Here is a 20,190-nt window from a genome sequence, read left to right as displayed (position 1 = left end):
TTTAAGCTCGTTCAGCCACATGTTATGTTGACACGCTCACTTACAGAAGTAAGGACATACTTGTGGTGTCAGTCATGAAAGGAAGTGCAGGAGAGAGTGCCGTGTATGTTATCATTCAACATATTGGTGTAGCACAGAATAGATCCCTGGATTGAACTGTGGGCAAGAGTTAATTTAATCATATCAGTATAGCTTGTTAGATAATATTACTATTAATGCATCTAGGTTTTCTGTGGTTTATTTTCCCTTCAAAACCAGTGAAGCCTGTGAAAGGTGACTACAGTAACGATAAATGTACTATATTCACTAGGGGTGCCCAGGAAAGTGCCATAGGTCATTTAGCAAAGAGAATCTATTTTCCTTATATATTTGAATTCAAAGTTCGTCTGCTGACTCCGCACAGCGGAAGCAACCATTTTGTTGGCTACGCTCCTTGACACGTCAATGAAACATATTGGAAACCATTGCCGTAACTAAAATTGTGATCAGGTTGCATGACCTAACAACAACTGGACATCCTAATTTGTGTAATCTTTTGATGAATGTTGCCATATTGCTCATTAATCTGCAAAGTGGCACATGGCAGTGGCATACCTATTGCCCTAAGGTGGTTCCTGTGTGTAGTGGGGCTCAGATATACCACGCCATGCACATTGTGCAGATGTGCCCCACCACCATTACTGTGCTTCATCATTGACAGTTGCAAAAGTACAGTATTAGGATGAGGAACCACTAGATTCATGGCCCTATAGTTACTGCACATTGGAGCTGACACAGAGATGAACGAAAGTCGGACGTAATTTCTCCCGAATTGCTTGCATGGAACTAAATACGTGTGCAGAGTTGTACGCTTGGTTAAACGCCCATCATCATCAAAGTGCACAGTTTCACCAGCTCTGTCATTGATGCAAAATATATGTATTTACGCTTCTTTAACTCTACATAGCCCACAATTCTGTTAACACGCCCTCACTGAACATTGCCTACGCGGGAATGCCCCATTGCAGACATGTTACTGCCCTTCAGTCATAGAGATGCGCCAGAACTGTGTATGACTCTGCAACGCCCATACTTGTATGCTGGGTTCCGGACTGAGTGCAGAACAACAACATGCAAGATATGCTATGCAAATAGGCGTACATTCAACTCTCCATCAGCCCCACAGGAGAATTCTGTAAAAGTGGATAAAGGGAAAAAAATAAAGGTACATTGGGGGTCATTCAGACCCACTCACGAGTGGCTGTCCGCTCGCAAGTGGGTCGATGGTCCCCACTGCGCATGTGCACGACGGAGGGAGCTCCGTCGTGCGCATGCGCGAGACCCGACGAGCGAAGGACTTTCCTTCGCTCAGAGTGTCTCATCAAAGGGGGCGTGCTGTCGATGGTGATTGACAGCACGCCCCCTTTGGTGGGCGTGCCGGGGGCGTGCCTGCCAGACGGAGGCGTTCCCATGGGAACGCCTACCGTCTGAAGCCGGCCCCACTGACATCACTAGTGATGTCAGTGGGAGTGATTTTGGCTCTGAGAGAGCCAAAATCACTCCTGGCCTTGCGGTTGAAAAACCCAACCGCAGGCTTTTACTCGCAGTTCCGATGGTCGCGATGGTCAAGACCATCGCGACCATCATTTTGCACGCTCGTATATGCTGTGGGTGGTGACCCACAGCTATACGAGCGTCCAGGAGGACGCTCCATATTAATGGAGGTGGGCCCTGATTCAGAGCGAGCGCTCTGGTCAGAGGGTCCGGCTCTGAATCAGGGCCATTGTTTTTAAAATGGCGGTAAATAAAGTCCACATTCTATATAAATAATTGAAAATCCCCAAAAAGTGCTGGCATTATTTGAATGGATTTAAATGACTTTGACACTGCCAGAGGTGGACCAGTGCATTGCACGCCATTTTGTGGTGGCCTGGTGTTGTCTTTCTGACCTCGGAGCCTTTCTCAATTCTCTCAGCAGAGCAGGGGCTCTCTTCTGAACATGCCCAGACCGGAGCATGTAGTCAGTGCAGAGTAGAGAGCAAAGGCCTATGAGGTTGAGCCAGCCTGGACTGCCAAGCATCCCTCACCTCAATGTCTTGTAGACACCTCTCCCCTGCATCCCTATACTATAGCTCCACCCTTGGATACTGATAAGCAGCAATGTCAATACACAGTGGCCCTGATTCAGAGCCAGACGCTCTGACAGAGTGCTTTTTTTTTTAGAACGGCCTCCTGGCAGCTCGCATAGCTGTGGGTGGCCACCCACAGCTATAGCGAGTGGCCAGGAAGATGGTCAAGACCATCGCGACCATCGGGCTTGCGATGAGACCCTTGTGGTAGGGTCTCGTGGCCGCAAGCCCCAGAGAGATTTCGGCATCTAACAGAGCCGAAATCTCTCCCACTGACATCACTCGTGATGTCAGTGGGGCCGCCCCCAAACAGAGGCGTTCACTTGGGAACGCCTCCGTTTGGGCAGCCGCTCCCCCGGCCCGCCTGCCAAAGGTGACGAGCTGTCACTCAACATCGACAGCACGCCCCCTTTGGTACGAGACCCGGAGCGACGGATTGCCCGTCGCTATCCGGGTCTCGCGCATGCGTACGACGGAGCCGGCTCCGTCGTGCGCATGCGCTCTGGGCAACCATCGACCTGGTTGCGAGCGCTCAGCGCTTGCGACCGGGTCTGAATCAGGCCCAGTGTTCTAGTGATACTTTAGACTGTGATCTCCTTTTTCTGTATCCCCTGTAGTTCTTCTGTAATGGAAAAAGAGAATGTGGGACTCTTAAGATACACCCCTGTCAAATGGACACATTTATTTTTTCTTTGAATCAGTTTACACCATTTATCATAGGTTTTAATTGCTTTATTTATTTGAGTATTTAAAAAGAAGTTCTAAACTTCAAAATGTGGGAATTTCCAAATTATACCGCTGCAGGGATACGGCTAATGGTATTTGAAAGAAGAATATATTACATGTTCATTGCAAACATTCAGCTGATTAAATACAGTATTTACTGTATGATAAATTAAACAATTAGTCATAACATTGTGTCCTTTTCAGTTGCTATTGATACATTTGTCCTCAAACAAATGTTCTGATGAAGGGTGAAGGTGCAGCCTACTGAAAGGTTTTCAACATGAAATTTTGTTATTTTGAAACCTGGGTAAAAAGCGATGTCAGGCAACAGATGCGTTCTTAGGTTTCCTTTCTTTGTTTACACAAATTATTTACGAACGCTCATCCGTCAATATTTCTGTCATTCAGCACAGGAATATAACCACATGCTGTTCTGCCAGACTTTGGAGAACCTGGGGCAGCTTCTACAACCTTAGCACTTAGCTAAAATTTCCAAATCATTTCAAAAGTATATACAATATTCAACATTACTTATTTATGGGGAGGGTTAAATATGTGGAAATACTTCATACTGTAGTTGGGATTATGCCAATACCGAACTGAAGACAACAGGAAGCACTGAAACATACTGAAAATGGGGTATTAGAAGTTCCAGACACCCTGCATTCTAGTGTCTCAAATGAGGCTGCCTGGCTTATTTAAAAAAAAAAATATATATATTCTCTTTGATTATATTTTTGTTTTATTTTGTTATAAAATTATAATTATTTTATATCAATGTATTTTGGTACTTTTCCTTTTTTTATTTGTGTTCACTGCTATTGGATGCCACACGGATACTGAACGTATCAATTAAATCAATTAGAGTTTGGATACCGAACACAAGAGAGAAACTGGAGAAGTAACTCCAAACAACAACTAACTATGCTGGTAGTTAGGAGCCGATTGGTTACATTGTGCAATTTCTCTACTTTATCTCTCTCCAAGACTTGATACATTTCCCCAAAAATGTGACACAAAAAGAGACATTGCCAAGATCAGGACATAGCTGTCAAAGTTGATATCAGAACAAACAGAAAACTGATCAAGGAGTCTACCAAAGGTCTAGGGCAGGGGTCTTCAACCTTGGCCCTCCTACTGCTGTGGAACTACACATCCCAGCATGCACTGCCATAGTTTTAGCATGTTGTTATATCAAAAAGGTGGCAGTGCATGCTGGGCTGTGTAGTTCCACAGCAGCTGGAGGGCCAAGGTTGAAGACCCCTGGTGTAGGGCAACATTACCGGAGCTGCATGGAATACCTGCAAGGAAGCAGTCCCTCTCTGCGTGTTGCAACAATCTCCCATAAGGTAGAGGGGCAAGATTTATGCCATTCATAACAAAAACAAAACATCCAAGTCCTCCTACATCTTGAAATAAAATCCATTGATTCACTCCAAAGCACAAGGGAAAATATTCCATTGTCTGTTGAGGCCACTGCTGTACTGTTTGGCCTTACAGCTAAAATTGATATGTTTGGCGCAAATACAACACAGCAACGTCACCCAAAGATCACCATATCCACTGTAATGCATGGTGGTGGCAGCATCATGATTTGATGCTCCGATTCAGCTGAGACATAGTTATTTCTTTCCCCACAATATGATGCCATTTTTCTACTTTCACATATATAGGGAAACATTGGGACTGATAGTAATTATATGCCCACATGGCTATGGCCACACTCAAGCAGCGCTGGACAGACCTCCTCTGCTTCTCACAATAGGCCCTTGATCATTTTCAGCCCGAGATCCATGTGAACCTTAATCCAGCCCAGTTCAGGATGGAGGGTATAATGAATAGCTAGTCCGAGAGTCCAAGGTACTTTAGCACTAAATCCTCAGAAAGTTGAAGATGAATTGGAATTTCATCTACCAACATAATAATCATCCACAGCACACATCCCGGGCACCCAAGGAATGGCTCTTGAAAAGGAAGATGAAAGTCTTGGAATGGCCCAGTTAGAGCCCAGACCTCCATCCAATTGGAAACCTTTGGAATGACCTGAACTGGGCTGAGCACAGATCCTCTCACTTTATTTGCGTGGAAGAGTAGGATAGAATTATCATTCGATAATGTTCATTGCTATAATAAAAACAAATGCTGCCTCTGCGAAGAAATAGTTTAGAGGAGTACACCCAGGGTATTATATTTTTTTTGTTCCTAAAAAAAGGTCTATTTGTTTTTCATAAATGAAAGTAGCGGCGGCACCAACAGATGCCCAAACTCTGTGACCTAAGGAGAACTAGTAGGTTTCCCAACTTAACCCAAAGGGCATAGAAATGAAAACAGGATAGTATCTCCGGTGCTGAGAAGGGTACTTTATAAGTCAAAACTTTAATGTGACAAGTCTGCTATGCAAAACTAGCCCCTTACTCTCCATAAATGGGAGCCAAGCAATATAGAACTATTAAAGTGTCAGCACTTAAAATATAAGTAGTCACACACCCTCTTACCCAAGCATGAAATCTGGTCTGCAATTGGCTAATAAGGGATGACCCAACAAAAAATTGATAATAATCAAATTATTTATTAGTTAGATAAATGGCATCATAATACAACTCACTATTGTCATGCATGAACGAAATTTTAAAATAATGAGAATTAGTAAAAATAAAAATCATTTAAAAATCATTTAAAACACAGTGCACTTCACAGCACCTAGATGCTTCCACGGGCATTTATGCTTCCTGAGGAATCAGCCAGGTGCTGTGAAATACATTGCAATTTTAAGTGATAATTTCATTTTTCTTTATTTTTAAGCCTGATTTTTAACTTGTGATAATGTATTTTCAAATAATTTTTTTCAATAATTTTTTTTTTCATTATTATTTTTAATTATTTCTCTAATCATTGTTTGTCTACAATAGTGAAAACAATTTTGTTATTTTTAAATTTCATTTATCCATGACAATAGTGAGTTGTAGGTTATGCAGCTTCGAACACCCTTCCCCCACACTAATGCATATATTGGTGTGATATAAGTACTTACTGTGATAAGTGACTTCTTCTACAGAACGGTTGTAATGCTCTAGGGGAACCAAGGAACCAAAGAACATAGCAATGCAGCCTCCGCTATACCAGATGGCTGTGGGACTAAGCCAAGCAGGAGCTGGCTGTTATGTTAATCCCTATGTTGGAAACCCTCTCTCTGGTAGAATCTGTGCAGCAGAATGTCCCCAGTAACACTGAGGCATGGGACCCCGCTGCATTGAGTAAAACAATTGAGTTTCCAGGGGTGGGACACCCACCAGTGTGTTAGCGTGAGTGGAAAAACCAATTTAAAACAACAAATTGATTGTGGGTGTTTTGTTTTGCAGCCAGAAAAACACTGCATTATGAAGCCTGTTAAACATCGCCTTCAATGGGAAACTGTTACACGAGAAGCATTTCAAATCACTTCAGCTGTTAATGTAGTATGCTGCGTGCTCCTTACCTTATGTTTCTAATAAGAACACTAGTAGTTGCACTATTATTAGTTACATTTATTGTATTTTGTAAGTGTACTTGGCACATGGCATAGAAAATGGTAACGCTGATGCCTCTTTCTCTTACATCTACAATTCAGAAACATTCTCTGTATTATTTATGCAGTGATTTAATGTATTTAATTGCAGGCCCCTTTTGCAGTACAGAAAGAGTCTTTGTGGGTGACCTTTGCAAAAGTTCTAATTGCGTTTTTATTACATAAAAATATATGAAGATTGAACCTTAATTTGACTTATAAATATTTACCTTATTTTAGTCCTCTACTCCTAAAGGTTTACAGGGATATAATAAATTAATAAATATGTGCCCTTATGGTGGGTTTAGGTGTATGTTTTAGTTCACAATTAAATTTATATATATATATATATATACATATATATCTATATATATATATATATATCTATATATATATATATATATATATACAAAGTGAAAGAAGTACAGCAGGGTGCTCCACTAGGGAGGAAAACCACGCAGGTGCTCCAGTAGATATCCAGAAAGGCTAAACAAATAGCCAAATGAGGGCACTCACCACACTAGCAAAATAATGAATCAATCGGATTTAATCAGATAGTAGTTTTTCACCATGATTATAGTCGACGTTTCGACCCCTGGGGGTCATTATCAAGACAAATCACCAATGACAAGTGTCCAGCATGCCTTCTGTCAGCATGCTGGACACTTGTCATTGGAGAAGTCGAAAAACTACTATCTGATTAAATCCGATTGATTCATTATTTTGCTAGTGTGGTGAGTGCCCTCATTTGGCTATTTGCTTAGCCTTTCTGGAAATATATATATATATATATTATATATATATTATATTGTTATTTATTTTCCTTTCATTTTATATTTTTTTAATAATTTAACATTATTATTTTATATATTTTTTTATCCACTTACCTTGTTTACTTTTGTGGTTTATCATGCAGCACCACAGCCTTGGGTATTATCTCCAAGCATTAGAGGGTGCATTTATATTCTCTAACATAGACTTGGCCATAGAGACTGTAAACATGCACTTTAGAGTAGAAACAGAGGATTACTTGACCCTGATCATCTCTATCGTGCAGAAGACGCAGGTGATCAGGTTGCCGGTGACTTTTGCCAATCGCTGGGGCACATTGTAGCGCATGGATATAGCACTCTCCAGGAGAACATCTTCTCATGTCTAGCTAGAGTACAGATGTCCAGGAGGATCAAAAATGACTTGTTGTGATCCTCATGTCTCCTTGGCAGGTCACTGCTCCCCACGGGATCAATGCACTCAACTCATGCTGCTCTGACATTTCCAAAAATCCCATTGGCTAAAGGATGGCGCTATCCCTACCGTGTAAATTTAATAACATATAATAACAGTGGCCAATTCTACAGTGGTTACAAGTGATGTCACTCATTCCTGTTCCAGTTTATAGGCTAGTTTCTTATAAATATCGGTTCAGTATTCAATATGACTGACGCATTTCACCTGTTAACCCTGCAGATTTGTGCCATTCAACAGTTCTATCAATTACCGCAAATAAAGATAAAATCACATTTAACATTTTTCCTCTATTGAGTTGAAACTAAGATATTTTAAGATATACATGTGTCCTCATACAACTAGATTTAATTCACCATGCGGTGCGCAATGCCTGGTGTGAGGGAGCCATGTGAAAAAGATGCTCGATGCAAGCCGAGTCGCGCGGGACCTGGCTCACCAAGAAGGGGGGTTTGGCGCGACTGCAGCAATTATGTGTGAGGACACATTTGTATCACTGAAAAGATCAGTGGAAATAAGAAGATGGTTAGTGATATCGCACATGTAAGCTGCAATATTATGTCATGGTCTTGTGAAGTGCTCACTCATCTCCACTAAAAAAGGAAGTTGACAAAGATCTCATTATATGTGACATGTGACACCCACATACTGATATTACTGCTAATTACAGGATAGAGAGACACAATGTACAACTCTGTTTCCAATCCTTCACGGGGTCTCTATAAGATATGCCCCCAGCAAAGTGAGGCTTACTCATAGGTCAAGCTGTATTTACAACTACATCTGATGTCGGGGCACAAAATCAAACTGCTGTAAATCTAAATAAATTGTTGAAATAAAAAACACTGGATACTCAGTTTAAAAATAAAAAAAAATATTCCACAGTATATAATGGTGGCAAAATGTCAGCTTCATGAATCATGCTATTAATTATACTCAGTACAATGCGTCTATGCACCACTTAAATCGCTCTCAGACATGGTTTATAGATGTAACATAAAATAGCTAATAATATCCCAAAGGATATGAAATATGCCCCTATTATTTAGTCATAAATAATTTCAGAAATGTTCTCACTTTGGCATTGTCTGACCCTCACATCAAATCCCCAAGATTTACTTACACATTTATCGGAAATTATTACAGCAATATTTCTACTTAAATATATATTTTGACATGTATCATTTCACTTCTGGTATTGAAAATTGGACTGTGACTACCAGTGATTGTATAGGTAATCTTACCAAAGTTTTCCTAAACTCTAACTGTATACTGCAAGTGGATCTGCAATGGCCAATATTCTTAATGACATGAACTAAATATATATTCCTTCTACATTCATACACACGTGTACATGTATATGTATATACAGTACACACACAAGCCACAAGCATATATATATCCCTTGAAGAAGTCTATTAACTGGACGAAATGCATTGGAGACTCCTGGTTCCACCTTCCATTAACTTACCTTTTTATATACACTCAGATAAGCCATTCTGTTTTATTCCTCCATTTCTTCCTTCAGTTTTTATGTTAACTGTTTTATATATATATTCTTGTACTGTATATATGTTGCCCTACATATTTAGGGTATTTCTATGTTATAATTAAATTACCCATTTTTATATATTCTAACTGCTCATGTATTAAGTTATTTATATATATATATATATATTTTATTGTATTGAATTGCACTTCTTGCACGGTCTGCACTTTATTATTGCTACTTGCACATATACCCAGTCTCTGGAATTGTGCATATAAATTTATATTTATTTCTAATTTCTATGTTATTACTTGTATCTTTTGCAATATTGCACTTCCTTGCACCCTGAGCGCTTTACATCAGTTTTGTTTATATATATGATATGGGATCGGTATGAAATACCGACAGTCGGATCCCGACAGGGTTAACATACCGACACTTGTTGGTCGGTATGCTAACCTTCCCCCTCTCCCTACCCTAACCTTGACCCTCTTTGGTGCCTAACCCTAACCTCCTCCCCTAGTGCCTGAACCTAACCTCCCCCTCCCTGCATCCTGAACCTAACCCTCCCCCCTTAGTGCCTATCCCTAAACCTCCCTTTAGTGCTTAACCCTTAAACCTAACTCTAACCCTCACCCCCCCCCTACCCCACTACTTATCTTCGGCATCCCAGCGGTCAGGATGCTGGCGCCGGTAATGCTGGCGCCGGTAATGTAAGCGCTGGCATCCCTACCGCCAGGATGCCGAACACATCCCATATAATATTAAATATATATGTGTGTGTATGTATTGACTGTAAGAAGTTGACATATATATATATACACCCACACACACCTCCACAATTATTGCCGCTCCTCAAGAAATTAAGCAAAATCAATCATATAAAATAGATAAAAAAATGATTCAAATGTTATTAGAAATTGCTTACTATTTATATAACTGTCCTCATTTCTAAAAAGTTCTGTTTTACTGAAACAAAACAGAATAGTGTATTCTTTCAAAAACATACGTGGCAAGATTATGAAAGGGGTGTAACCACAGATATTACTGAGGAGCTGCCTAGCTAACATCCATGATGCCTGACTATTATTCATAATGCATGACTAATATTAAAAAGGTACTGGCCTACTAATATTCTTAAAGCCTGAAAAATATGCATGAGGTTTTGTTTTATTCTGGATTAATAGGCCACATTATCATCATTATTATATCAGTACAAAAAATGGCTGGCCTCACAGTGTACCACTGATACCTCTCTCCAAATATTTGCCAGTATTCCTATGGATCAACAGAGTTAGAATTGGGATAACAATGTCTTTTTTCAACTTAATAAGTAAAATATTTATTATTCACACAAAGCTTAGTCCACCAAAGTAAAGTTAGTTGATACATGGGGGCAAATGTAATAGACTGTGCGATGCTGGCATTGGTCAGTTTCCGGCGAGTCTGCATAAATGTTTTAAAAGGGCAATCATTTAAAAGGCAACACCAGGTTGGCTTTGCATTTTAAAGGATTGCCCCTTTAAAATAGCGGGCAGACTGGCCAGAAACTCATCGATGACTGCATCGTTCAGGTCTTTAAATTTACCCCATTATCCTAGAAAAAGATGCTGATTTCTATTTTGCCATACTGTAGGTAGACGGAATGGAGATTCAGAAAGGGTGCAGGTGACTGACTGATAAAAAAGAGAGCCTCCTTTCCAATGCAACCACTTGCGTGTCTCTTCCGTTTGCTGGAGGAAAAACATGACGATGTACGGGTGCACTTAAAATGCCCATATGCTCATAGCTGTAATGGCAGATTCATTATTTGGGACATCTGCACATCCTAAAACTAATCAACATTGGTGCCATCTGCCATCATTATAGTGAAATTTAGGATCATAAAGATGTCTTACTCATCTCCATGTATTCCGGTGTCAGTCCAGTAAAAGGTTCTAGAGCATAGTCTTGGTCCCACTGCTGCGGTTCTCTGGAATTGTTGAGATTGTTCTCGTCAGGCTTCGTTCTATCGTCTTTCAGCTTCCTGTACAATTTTTTAAGTTTTCTAGAAACAAAGACATGAAAAAATTAGAAACACTACTACTTACGTTGGCCACTGATAGCAGCTTTTTAAATTAACAGTGTAGTTTCCTTTGCTCTGATTCTTGGATAAAGTGCTTCAGCTGATAGGAAGCCATGGTTGACAACAGGGCCGAACTGCCTATCTGTCACTTTTGGCAAATGCCAGAAGGGCCGATGGCCAGATGGGCCGGTCCGGGGTCAAACCCCGGTCGAGCAGCTCTGCTTCTCGACGCTCTGCTCGGCCGGGGATACTGAAATACAGGAGGTGCCGCGAGGCCAGGCCCCCGTGACTCACGGCACACCCCGTGAGTTGAGAACACACCCCTTTTTATGTGAGACCACACTCCTTTTGTGGGCGCGCACACAGGGGGATTGCCAGGGCTGACAATATTTAATTATTGACATGCCGTTGCTGCTGCGATTTTGTACGCAGAGGATATGTGAAAATATGCTAATGTCGCGGACACTGGGATTTGTACTGACACGCCCACAGGCACTATGGCAAATCCGAGCAATTCTAATAGGCAGCCGCATATGCAGATCCTTTGATAAACAGCCTCCTGAGTAACCTAATGGTCGCGCAGATTGCCCACCTGAATTTTTGGTGGCACACCCCTTTGCCTCCCCCCAAAACGGCCCATAATTGTCAATCATTCTGCAAGTAAAAAGTCACTGCTTATGGCAACAGTAATGCACTTTGACGCATGCACAGCAGTACGACTCAGATGCAGGCGCAGTTGACCAATAATCGCTCAACTGAGAAGACATCGGTATAGCGTACAACTCTGAATCAGGGCCTGTAAATGCAATATTGCGGTTTATTCATGTATTTATTTAAATTTTGAAGCTAATTTTACTCTACCATATTATTATTATGTGTTTATTCTCCTCCAGAAAACTTAGTACATGTCCTCTGTTTTGTTTGTGTCTCTAAGACAATATCAGCAAGTTGTAAAGGAAAAAGAAAGCTGTCTCCCTTCGCTAATGGCTTGTGCTTTTGGGTACGGTCCTGCAAATTTTGAAATGGTGCTCATAGACATTTAGTTGCTCGACTATAATTGCATAATTGTAAGCATAACAAAAAATGTATTGTTTGGTGCTTATGCCGTTTTATTACATAATGGCCTTGGGAACGCTATTGAACAAAATGTACCGGTCCTGGGGCACAGGATTTCTCTTGCTATTTAAATTTACTTTTGTTTCTAAGTATTGCGGAGTGACAGGTTCAACACTGTGAGAAAGAGGTAGGGAAAATGGACAGTGATGCCCTGTGTGTAATGCAAAAGACAGAGGGGGAGATGTATCAAAGCCTTGAGAGAGATAAGGTGGCAACAAATCAGCTCCTGTCACTTTACAGGCTGAAAAATGACAGGAGCTGATTGGATGATACTTTAACTCTCTGCACTTTATCTTGGGGGGTGTTTATCAAAGATTGGAGAGAGATTAAATTGTGAGAGATAAAGTACTAACCAATCAGCTTCTGACATACATTTTACAGACTGTGTTTGAAAAATGACAGCTAGGAGCTGATTGGTTAATACTTTGTCTCTCACAATTTTATCTATCTCCAAGCTTAGATAAATATCCCCCAAGGCTTGAAAAATCTCCCCCTATATGTGGTTACAGTTACTCCTGCCAGCTGCGTCACACTAGCCGCATTTAGGGTAATAAACAGTATACACAGGCACAGCAGCATATCTTTAAGTATAGTAAATGACTTAAAGACTCATCCATCATGAGATGACATAACATCGTCTTGTACTGTGCATACAAACATTTGCAATGCGAATGCGTCCCATACTGTGTATACATAGGGGCATATTCAATTAGCCGCGGGGTTTACTCCGTGGCTAATTGTTCGCGCTGGCGGAATTCAATTAGCGGGGATTCCACGCGGGGGTGTCCCTGAGACCCCGCGCGCGAGTCCCCGCTGTATGACTTTACCTCGCACCTCATGTAGGCGCGAGGTAAAATCAGCGTAAGGCAGTTCTCGCGGAATCAGTGTGCTCTCGCGCGAGAGTCCTGGTGTAATGACGCGGGGATATAGCTATTTTAATTGAATAGCTAAACCCCGCGTCGCGGGACTTTAACCTGTCAATTAGCCGCAGGTGAAATCCCGCGGCTAATTGAATATGCCCCATAGAGTCGCAGTACCGACTGAGATGCATGGTATCCAAAGTGTATTGGGAATGTTCTGGGATGTCCTGAGAAGTGACTGGGAGGTGGCTATTCAGACACGGAGATGGACCATCTTGTGGGTGTGTTATAAGTGTATAAATAATCTGAATTTACCGTCAATTGATACACATCTCATGGCACTGATAACCAGTGTAAGTATAGATTATCATCAACTTATCAGACAAAGAGCGCTAGTTTCAAAAAAAGAATAACAATTTATTAACATAATAATAATAGGTAAGAAAAAAAAAACACATATATCTGAAAAGTATTAAAAAACAAATAAAAAGATTTAAATAAATAAATATATAGACACACAAAAATAATTATTAAACCAAACTGGTAAAAGAATATATAAATTGACTTGTATGTGTAAAAAGAAAGAGATACACCCCTGCAGTAGGCGTCTCTTGCATAAGTTAATAAAAATATTAGTATTATTCTTATACAGCCATATATGCTCCAGCTCCACACAGCATTAGTCAAATGGTAGAAACAAATAGTCTCTTTTTCCTTTTATCCAGGAGAGAATTATTGGTACGTTCCAGCTAAAGTTTTAGCTGATATAATTGATTCCACTTGTAGTATTATTCTCCGTGTTTAATATAAGTCAGTTCACACAGCAATAAATATTTTGGACTCTAAAGTGTTAAATGGAGGACATTCTGTCTGGGTGCATAGTTCAACTGTCGGTGTATCCAACAACAATCAGCTCTCCCACTTGTGTAAGATTCTAATGCTTACCGCCGGCCGGCTGATGTGGGGGGTGATTCTCTCTGTCCTTTATAGGTATTCTCACGATCGTAAGGCCTTATAATGTCTAGCTCAGTGGTTCCCAATATGTACACGCTGGCAGCCTGGGGTGCCTCAGGTTGGTAGCCCAGCACCAAATCAAATTCTTTATGGTCAATGTAATGTTAATATGTGGACAAACAGAATCACAAACTGTCCACCACCACATAACTGACCCTAAGGATGACATGGGAGCACAATCTACTTCACTTTACTACTTTACTACATTTTTCTGAATTTCTCAATAACAAACTTTTAGTTGTGCCGTGAAAACAATGCTGATACTCTAGGGCACTGTGATTCAAAAAAATTTGGGAACCTCTGGTCTAGGTTGTTCTCTAAACTGTCTCCTTGTCCATCACACCCTGCTTTCCCCACAGACTATGATTCATGACCCTGATGCTCTGATCCTAATTGGCTAAATGGATCCAATGATATCACTGATGTATGTGCAGATCTGCACTAAAACCTGCAACAAATCAAGAGCAGAGGCAAAAACCATGTTTTAGAAAAAAAAAAAAAGTTCTAACACAGAAATGGGAAAATAGAGCCAACAATTCCGAAGAAAAAACATTATTTCAGGGGCAGAGGATTCGTCAATCAGCATAGGCATGAGGCTAGGGCCCAGCGACTCCTGGTTGTCCGCGCCAGAGACTGCCTATCTACCACTGCTCGGATTACCTAACTTTTCTCTACATTATCTTTGCAAATATCTAATACAATAGTATACCATATACACTAGTATACTCCAGCGGCCAAGATTTTACGTAGGGATGTGCGCCGACCCCATGTTTTGGTTTTGTATCTGGATCTCCCCTGGTTTTGGATCTGGATTGGTTTTGCCAAAATCTCCCCTCCATGTTTTGTTTTTGGGTTTTGGTTTTGGATCTGGATTTTCTCTTAAAAAAATAAAAAAAAACTGCAAAAATCACATAAAATGGGCCTTTTTTGTTCCTACAGTATTAATAACCTCAATAACATTTATTTCCACTCGTTTCCAGTCAATTTTGACCACTTCACAGCTCACAATATTCATTTTTTCATCTAGTTAAAGGGTCAAAAGATTGTATCCAGCTTGCTGGCTCAAAACTGATTTGATATAATTATTAATAGAGTTGAGAACTGTGCAAAGATGATGGTTGGGATAACCTTTTAGGATTGAAGAATTGATAGTTGGTGCAGCCCCTGGCTGTCAAATTGATAATAAATAAATTAAAAAACAATTAATTGGTGCAGCCCCGCGCTGAATAATTCATAATAAAAAGAAATTCATTGGTGCAGCCCCTGGTTGTAAAATTGATAATAAATTAATGAAAAACAATTCATTGCTGCAGCCCCTGCCTGTAAAATTGATAATAAATTAATAATAAAAAAATTCATTGGTGCAGCCCTGTGCTGAATAATTAATAATAAAAAGAAATTAATTGGTGCAGCCCCTGGCTGTAAAATTGATAAACTAATTAAAAAACAATTAATTGGTGCAGCCCTGGGCTGAAAAATTAATACTAATTTAATTAAAAAAGTAAAAAATCAATTCATTGGGTGCAGCCCCTGGCTGAATAATTAATAAAAAGAAATTAATTGGTGCAGCCCCTGGCTGTAAAATTGATAATAAATTACTTTAAAAACAAATCATTGATTCCCAAACCAACCATAACATTAATTTAAAATGTCACACAGCAATGCCCCAACCAGCACATAATGGAAAGGAAAAAGGTGCAAGATAGACTAGTCCTTGGGCCCTCCCACCCACCCTTATGTTGTATACTAAACAGGACATTCACAGTTTAACAAACCAATCATTTCAGCGACAAGGATTGCCAATTGTGGCTGAAATGATTGGTTTGTTTGGACCCCTATTAAACAAGCTGCCAATGTGCATTGGACATGGAAATTAAAATGATCCCATACACAAACTGGCTTTACATTACAAGTTGTCATCGTCCTCATCATCCCCATCAGTGTGTACATCCTCTTCTTCACACAATATTAATTTGTCCCTGCTGGAATCCACCATAGGCACCTCTGTCATTTTTTTATGTAATTGTTAGTAGATGTCTTCCTCGTGGACTTTGTAATTAATTTTAATGAACATCATCTTTTCCACATTTTGAGGAAGTAACCTCCTAGGCGAATCACTGACAAGGTTACCAGCTACACTGAAAACTCTTTCAGAGTACACACTGGAGGGTGGGCAACTTAAGTAATGCAAAGCCAGTTTGTGTATGGGACTCCAAATTGCCTCTTTTTCCTGCCAGTACTGAAAGGGACTGTTTGACATGCCTGTTAGGATGTTATCTCTGAAATAGTCCTCTACCATTCTGTGAATGGAGACCGTATCACACATAGTCACGGTAGATAGGCAGTTCTCTCAGGCCTGACCAGATATCATTTTTTGGTGAATGATCTGGATGACCAGCAGGCATTCTCTAAAGAAAATTTAGTTTTTTACTGGCAGCTGCAGAAACTGAAGGAGGAGATGATGTCGTTTCACGTGCGGATGCAGGTGACAATTTTTTACCAACAGCTCTTTGCATAGTTTTAGATTTTGGTCTGTCGGAAAAAAACTCACAAGGTAGGACTTAAACCTAGGATCCAGAATGGTTGCCAAAATATATTTTTCAGATTTCAATAGATTGAAAACTCTTGGATCCTGGTGAAGTGAATCAAGGGCTTGATCCACCAGTCTGACATACCTTGCGCAATCGCTCCGTTTCAGCTCCTCCTTCAGTTTCTTCAGCTGTTTTTGCAAAAGTCTGATGAAGGAAATGATCTGACTCAAGCTGGCAATGTCTGAGCTAACTTCACGTGTGGCAAGTTCAAAGGGTTTGAGAACCTTGCACAACACGGAAATTATTCTCTACTGCGCTTGAGTAAGGTACATTCCCTCTCTACGGCCTATGTCATATGCCGTTGTATAGCCCTGGATGGCCTTTTGCTGTTCCTCCATCCGCTGAAGCATATAGAGGGTAGAATTCCACTGAGTTGCTACCTCTTGTTTCAGCTGATGGCAGGGCAAATTTAACAGTACCTGCTGGTCATGCAATCTTCAACAAGCGTTTGCCGAATGTCTAAAATGTCAGGATATTTTGCAGGCCACCGAGAGCATCTCCTGCACGCCCCTGTCATTTAAAAAAAAATGTTGCTCCACTAAATTAATTGGGTGAGAAAAACATGGGACGTGTTGGAATTCGCCCACATGTAATGCTCTCACAATATTTGTGGCATTGTCTGAAATCACAAATCCTGAGGAGAGTCCAAGTGGGATAAGCCATTTAGCAGTGATTTGCCTGAGTTTTTCTAAGAGGTTCTCAGCTGTATGCCTCTTAGTGAAACCATTTATACAAAAAGTAGCCTGCCTCTGTATCAGCTGTCTTTTGGTAGATGTTGCTGCTGATGTTGCTGTTGTAGGCAATACACCTACCCAGTGGGCTGTCACAGTCATGTAATCCTTAGTTTGCCCTGTCCCACTTGTCCACATATCAGTGGTCAAGTGGACAGTGGGTACAACAGCATTTCTGAGGACATTAATAAGGTTTTTTTTAATGTCCTTGTACAGACTTGGAATTGCTGTTCTAGCGAAGTGGAATCTAGAAGGGACCTGGTAGCGAGGACACAGGACTTCAATTAACTTTTGAAAACCCACTGCAGTAATGGCAGATACTGGACGCATATCTAATACCAGCATAGCTGTTTTGGTGTCAGTAATCCGCTGTGCAAATGGGTGATTGCTGTCATACGATTGTTTGACAGTTAATTGTTTTTTGGAGGAAACACTATAAATAGTCTTCCTCCTGGCCCCTCTGGGATGAAGATCCACTCACAGCAGCAGCAACAGGCGTAGTCATCAAGGATCCTTCTGATGAATCACGGATAGGAGAGGAGTCAATCATGCTTTGAATAACAACATTGGATGCAGCAGGACTACTCCTGATGACGAATGAGGATGTTGATGATGCAGGCGTTGGTGATGGAGATCGAAGGCGCTTGGATCCCACAGAGAGGGAGCAGGTAGGTGACACTGGACTTGTTACATTTTCAGATTTGGAACTTGGCGACATACACTTTGATATTTGATGACTGCGCTCCAAGTGCGGTAACAAGGAGGAGGATCCTAGGTGGTTTAGGTCCCTCCCTCTACTCACTCTTGCTTGGCAATGGTTACATATGGCTTGACAACTGTTGTCCGGATTGGGGTGGAAATAATTCCACACGTGAGAAGTGGATTTTTTTGTCTTTTGTTGTCTTTTGCCACGGCATGACAACAATGATCTTTGTCTTTTACAATCCGTGGGCAACAGCTGTTGCCTTACTTACACAAAGGACATCCTCGGCATCAACATCCTCATCACCAACATCTTCATCATCAACATCCTCATCATCCTTAGCGCCTTCAACTACCAAAATATCCTCCTCCTCCATGTGCAATTCCACAGAAGCATCCTCACTGACTACGTCTGCAAGATGTTGACTGCCCTTCCCCACATTTACAGAGGGCACACATATGTTGGAACTTGGACGATCCTCCAGTACACTAGTATTTACGTCTGGCTCACACATGGCAACCGTGGACACACTTGCACTCTCCTCGGGGATTTGTGATTTCGATTTCTCAGGACACACAGTTGGTTTTGTCTTACTCTTCTTAACAACTTTCAATTTTTTAATGGTACCACCACCACTATTACTACAAGCAGAAGGGCTATCAGAACCAGCAGTCATCATAAATAAAGGCTTAGGCCTTATCCTTTCCTTGCCACTTCGTGTAGTGAATGGCATATTGCCAATTTCTTGTTTATCTAAAGGCAACTTGCCTTTCGATTTCTTTTTTCTTTACTACAGTAAAAGTAGCTATCCATAGCGTGACTTAAGCCCTGGGGCATGGGCCTTCATAGAGGATGAGGAAGTTGACGGCCTTGCATCATCATGCATCATCATGATGACTGCTGTAGGCAGTTACAACATGTGGTTCTTGGCGTTGCTCTCCTGTCATGTGACAGCCCTCCATATTTTCTGCGGTCTTGAAGCAGTGTTACAAGCACCAATAGCGTAGTCAAGGTGTGGTTACAAAATTCACACACATGCAGTCGTGCGCACACAGAAAAAAAATAGACACAATTTTTTTTCTTTTCGAGTCCAGAACTTGGGCCCAGAGCACAGATTGATGACGACTGGAGTCAGGCAGCATTAGGTTGCATTGCTGTATCTTGTGTGGCTAAGCCTAACATGCACACACAGAAAAAAAATAAAAAGACAATATAAATATTTTTCTTTTTTCGGGTCCAGAACTTGGGCCCAGATGGACGCAGCAGACAGCACAGCACCAGCCCAGATGGATCAGCACCAGCCCAGATGGACACAGCAGACAGCACAGCAGTGACAGCACCAGATGGATCAGCAGTGCACCAGCCCAGGACACAGCAGACAGCACAGCACAACACCAGCACAGGTAAGTACTACCTACCTACCTCTCCCAGCCCTACACTACCCACCCTCCCTGTTCAGTCTCCACAGCCGGAGTGAAATGGCAGCCGCCGCGTGGTCCCTTATATACATAGAGACGAAAGCTTGCCTGCTATTGCGCAGGGGTGTTTCTAGAGAGGAGGCAGCCCATGTGCAGTCTCTGGCTCAGAGACAGCGCTGGAAGTAAGAACTTGAAGAGCCGCAGCTAGACTAAACTTATCGCAGATTTGTAGACCAAGACCCTGGAATCTGAAGCATTGTGCCCAGAAGAAGAGGAGCACGTGCAGTCATCCAAAAAACATGTTTCGGCTACCCATTACCACTGATACCATTTACATCCCATTAGGGGTATAAAAAGCCATCATTTCAGTCTAAGGGAACACTGCTACTGAGGAAGGTGTGGGTTATTCCACATCGAAACGTGTTTAGCTGTTTCCTTTATCGTTCATCCCAGTCGGAATTCATCTGACTCTATTCCGGTCCGGCGACTTTGCTTATCCAGCCAAATCCATACCTTGGAACCATGCCGAATATCACCTGGTGGAATTACAATAAGGACGTGATGCTCCATTGGAGGCTGG

The 20,190-nt window shown here is 41.3% G+C and overlaps 1 protein-coding gene across 2 annotated transcripts in view; it reads right to left on the bottom strand.

Annotated features, from left to right (window-relative positions):
* ANO2 (anoctamin 2) overlaps window positions 1-20,190 on the bottom strand; it is a 391,756-nt gene that overhangs the window by 139,955 nt on the left and 231,611 nt on the right. For both annotated transcript variants that reach the window (XM_088478973.1, XM_088478974.1), the window contains one exon: window positions 11,011-11,159. In XM_088478973.1, coding sequence (XP_088335099.1) covers window positions 11,011-11,159 — 149 coding nt within the window. The remainder of the gene's footprint in view (window positions 1-11,010; window positions 11,160-20,190) is intronic.

This window comes from Taudactylus pleione, unplaced genomic scaffold, assembly GCF_031769625.1.
Source record: "Taudactylus pleione unplaced genomic scaffold, aTauple2 ptg000225l, whole genome shotgun sequence".
NCBI classification, from domain to species: Eukaryota; Metazoa; Chordata; class Amphibia; order Anura; family Myobatrachidae; genus Taudactylus; species Taudactylus pleione.
The sequence above is the reverse complement of the archived record's forward strand: the minus strand, read 5'-3'. Positions and strand labels throughout refer to the sequence as shown.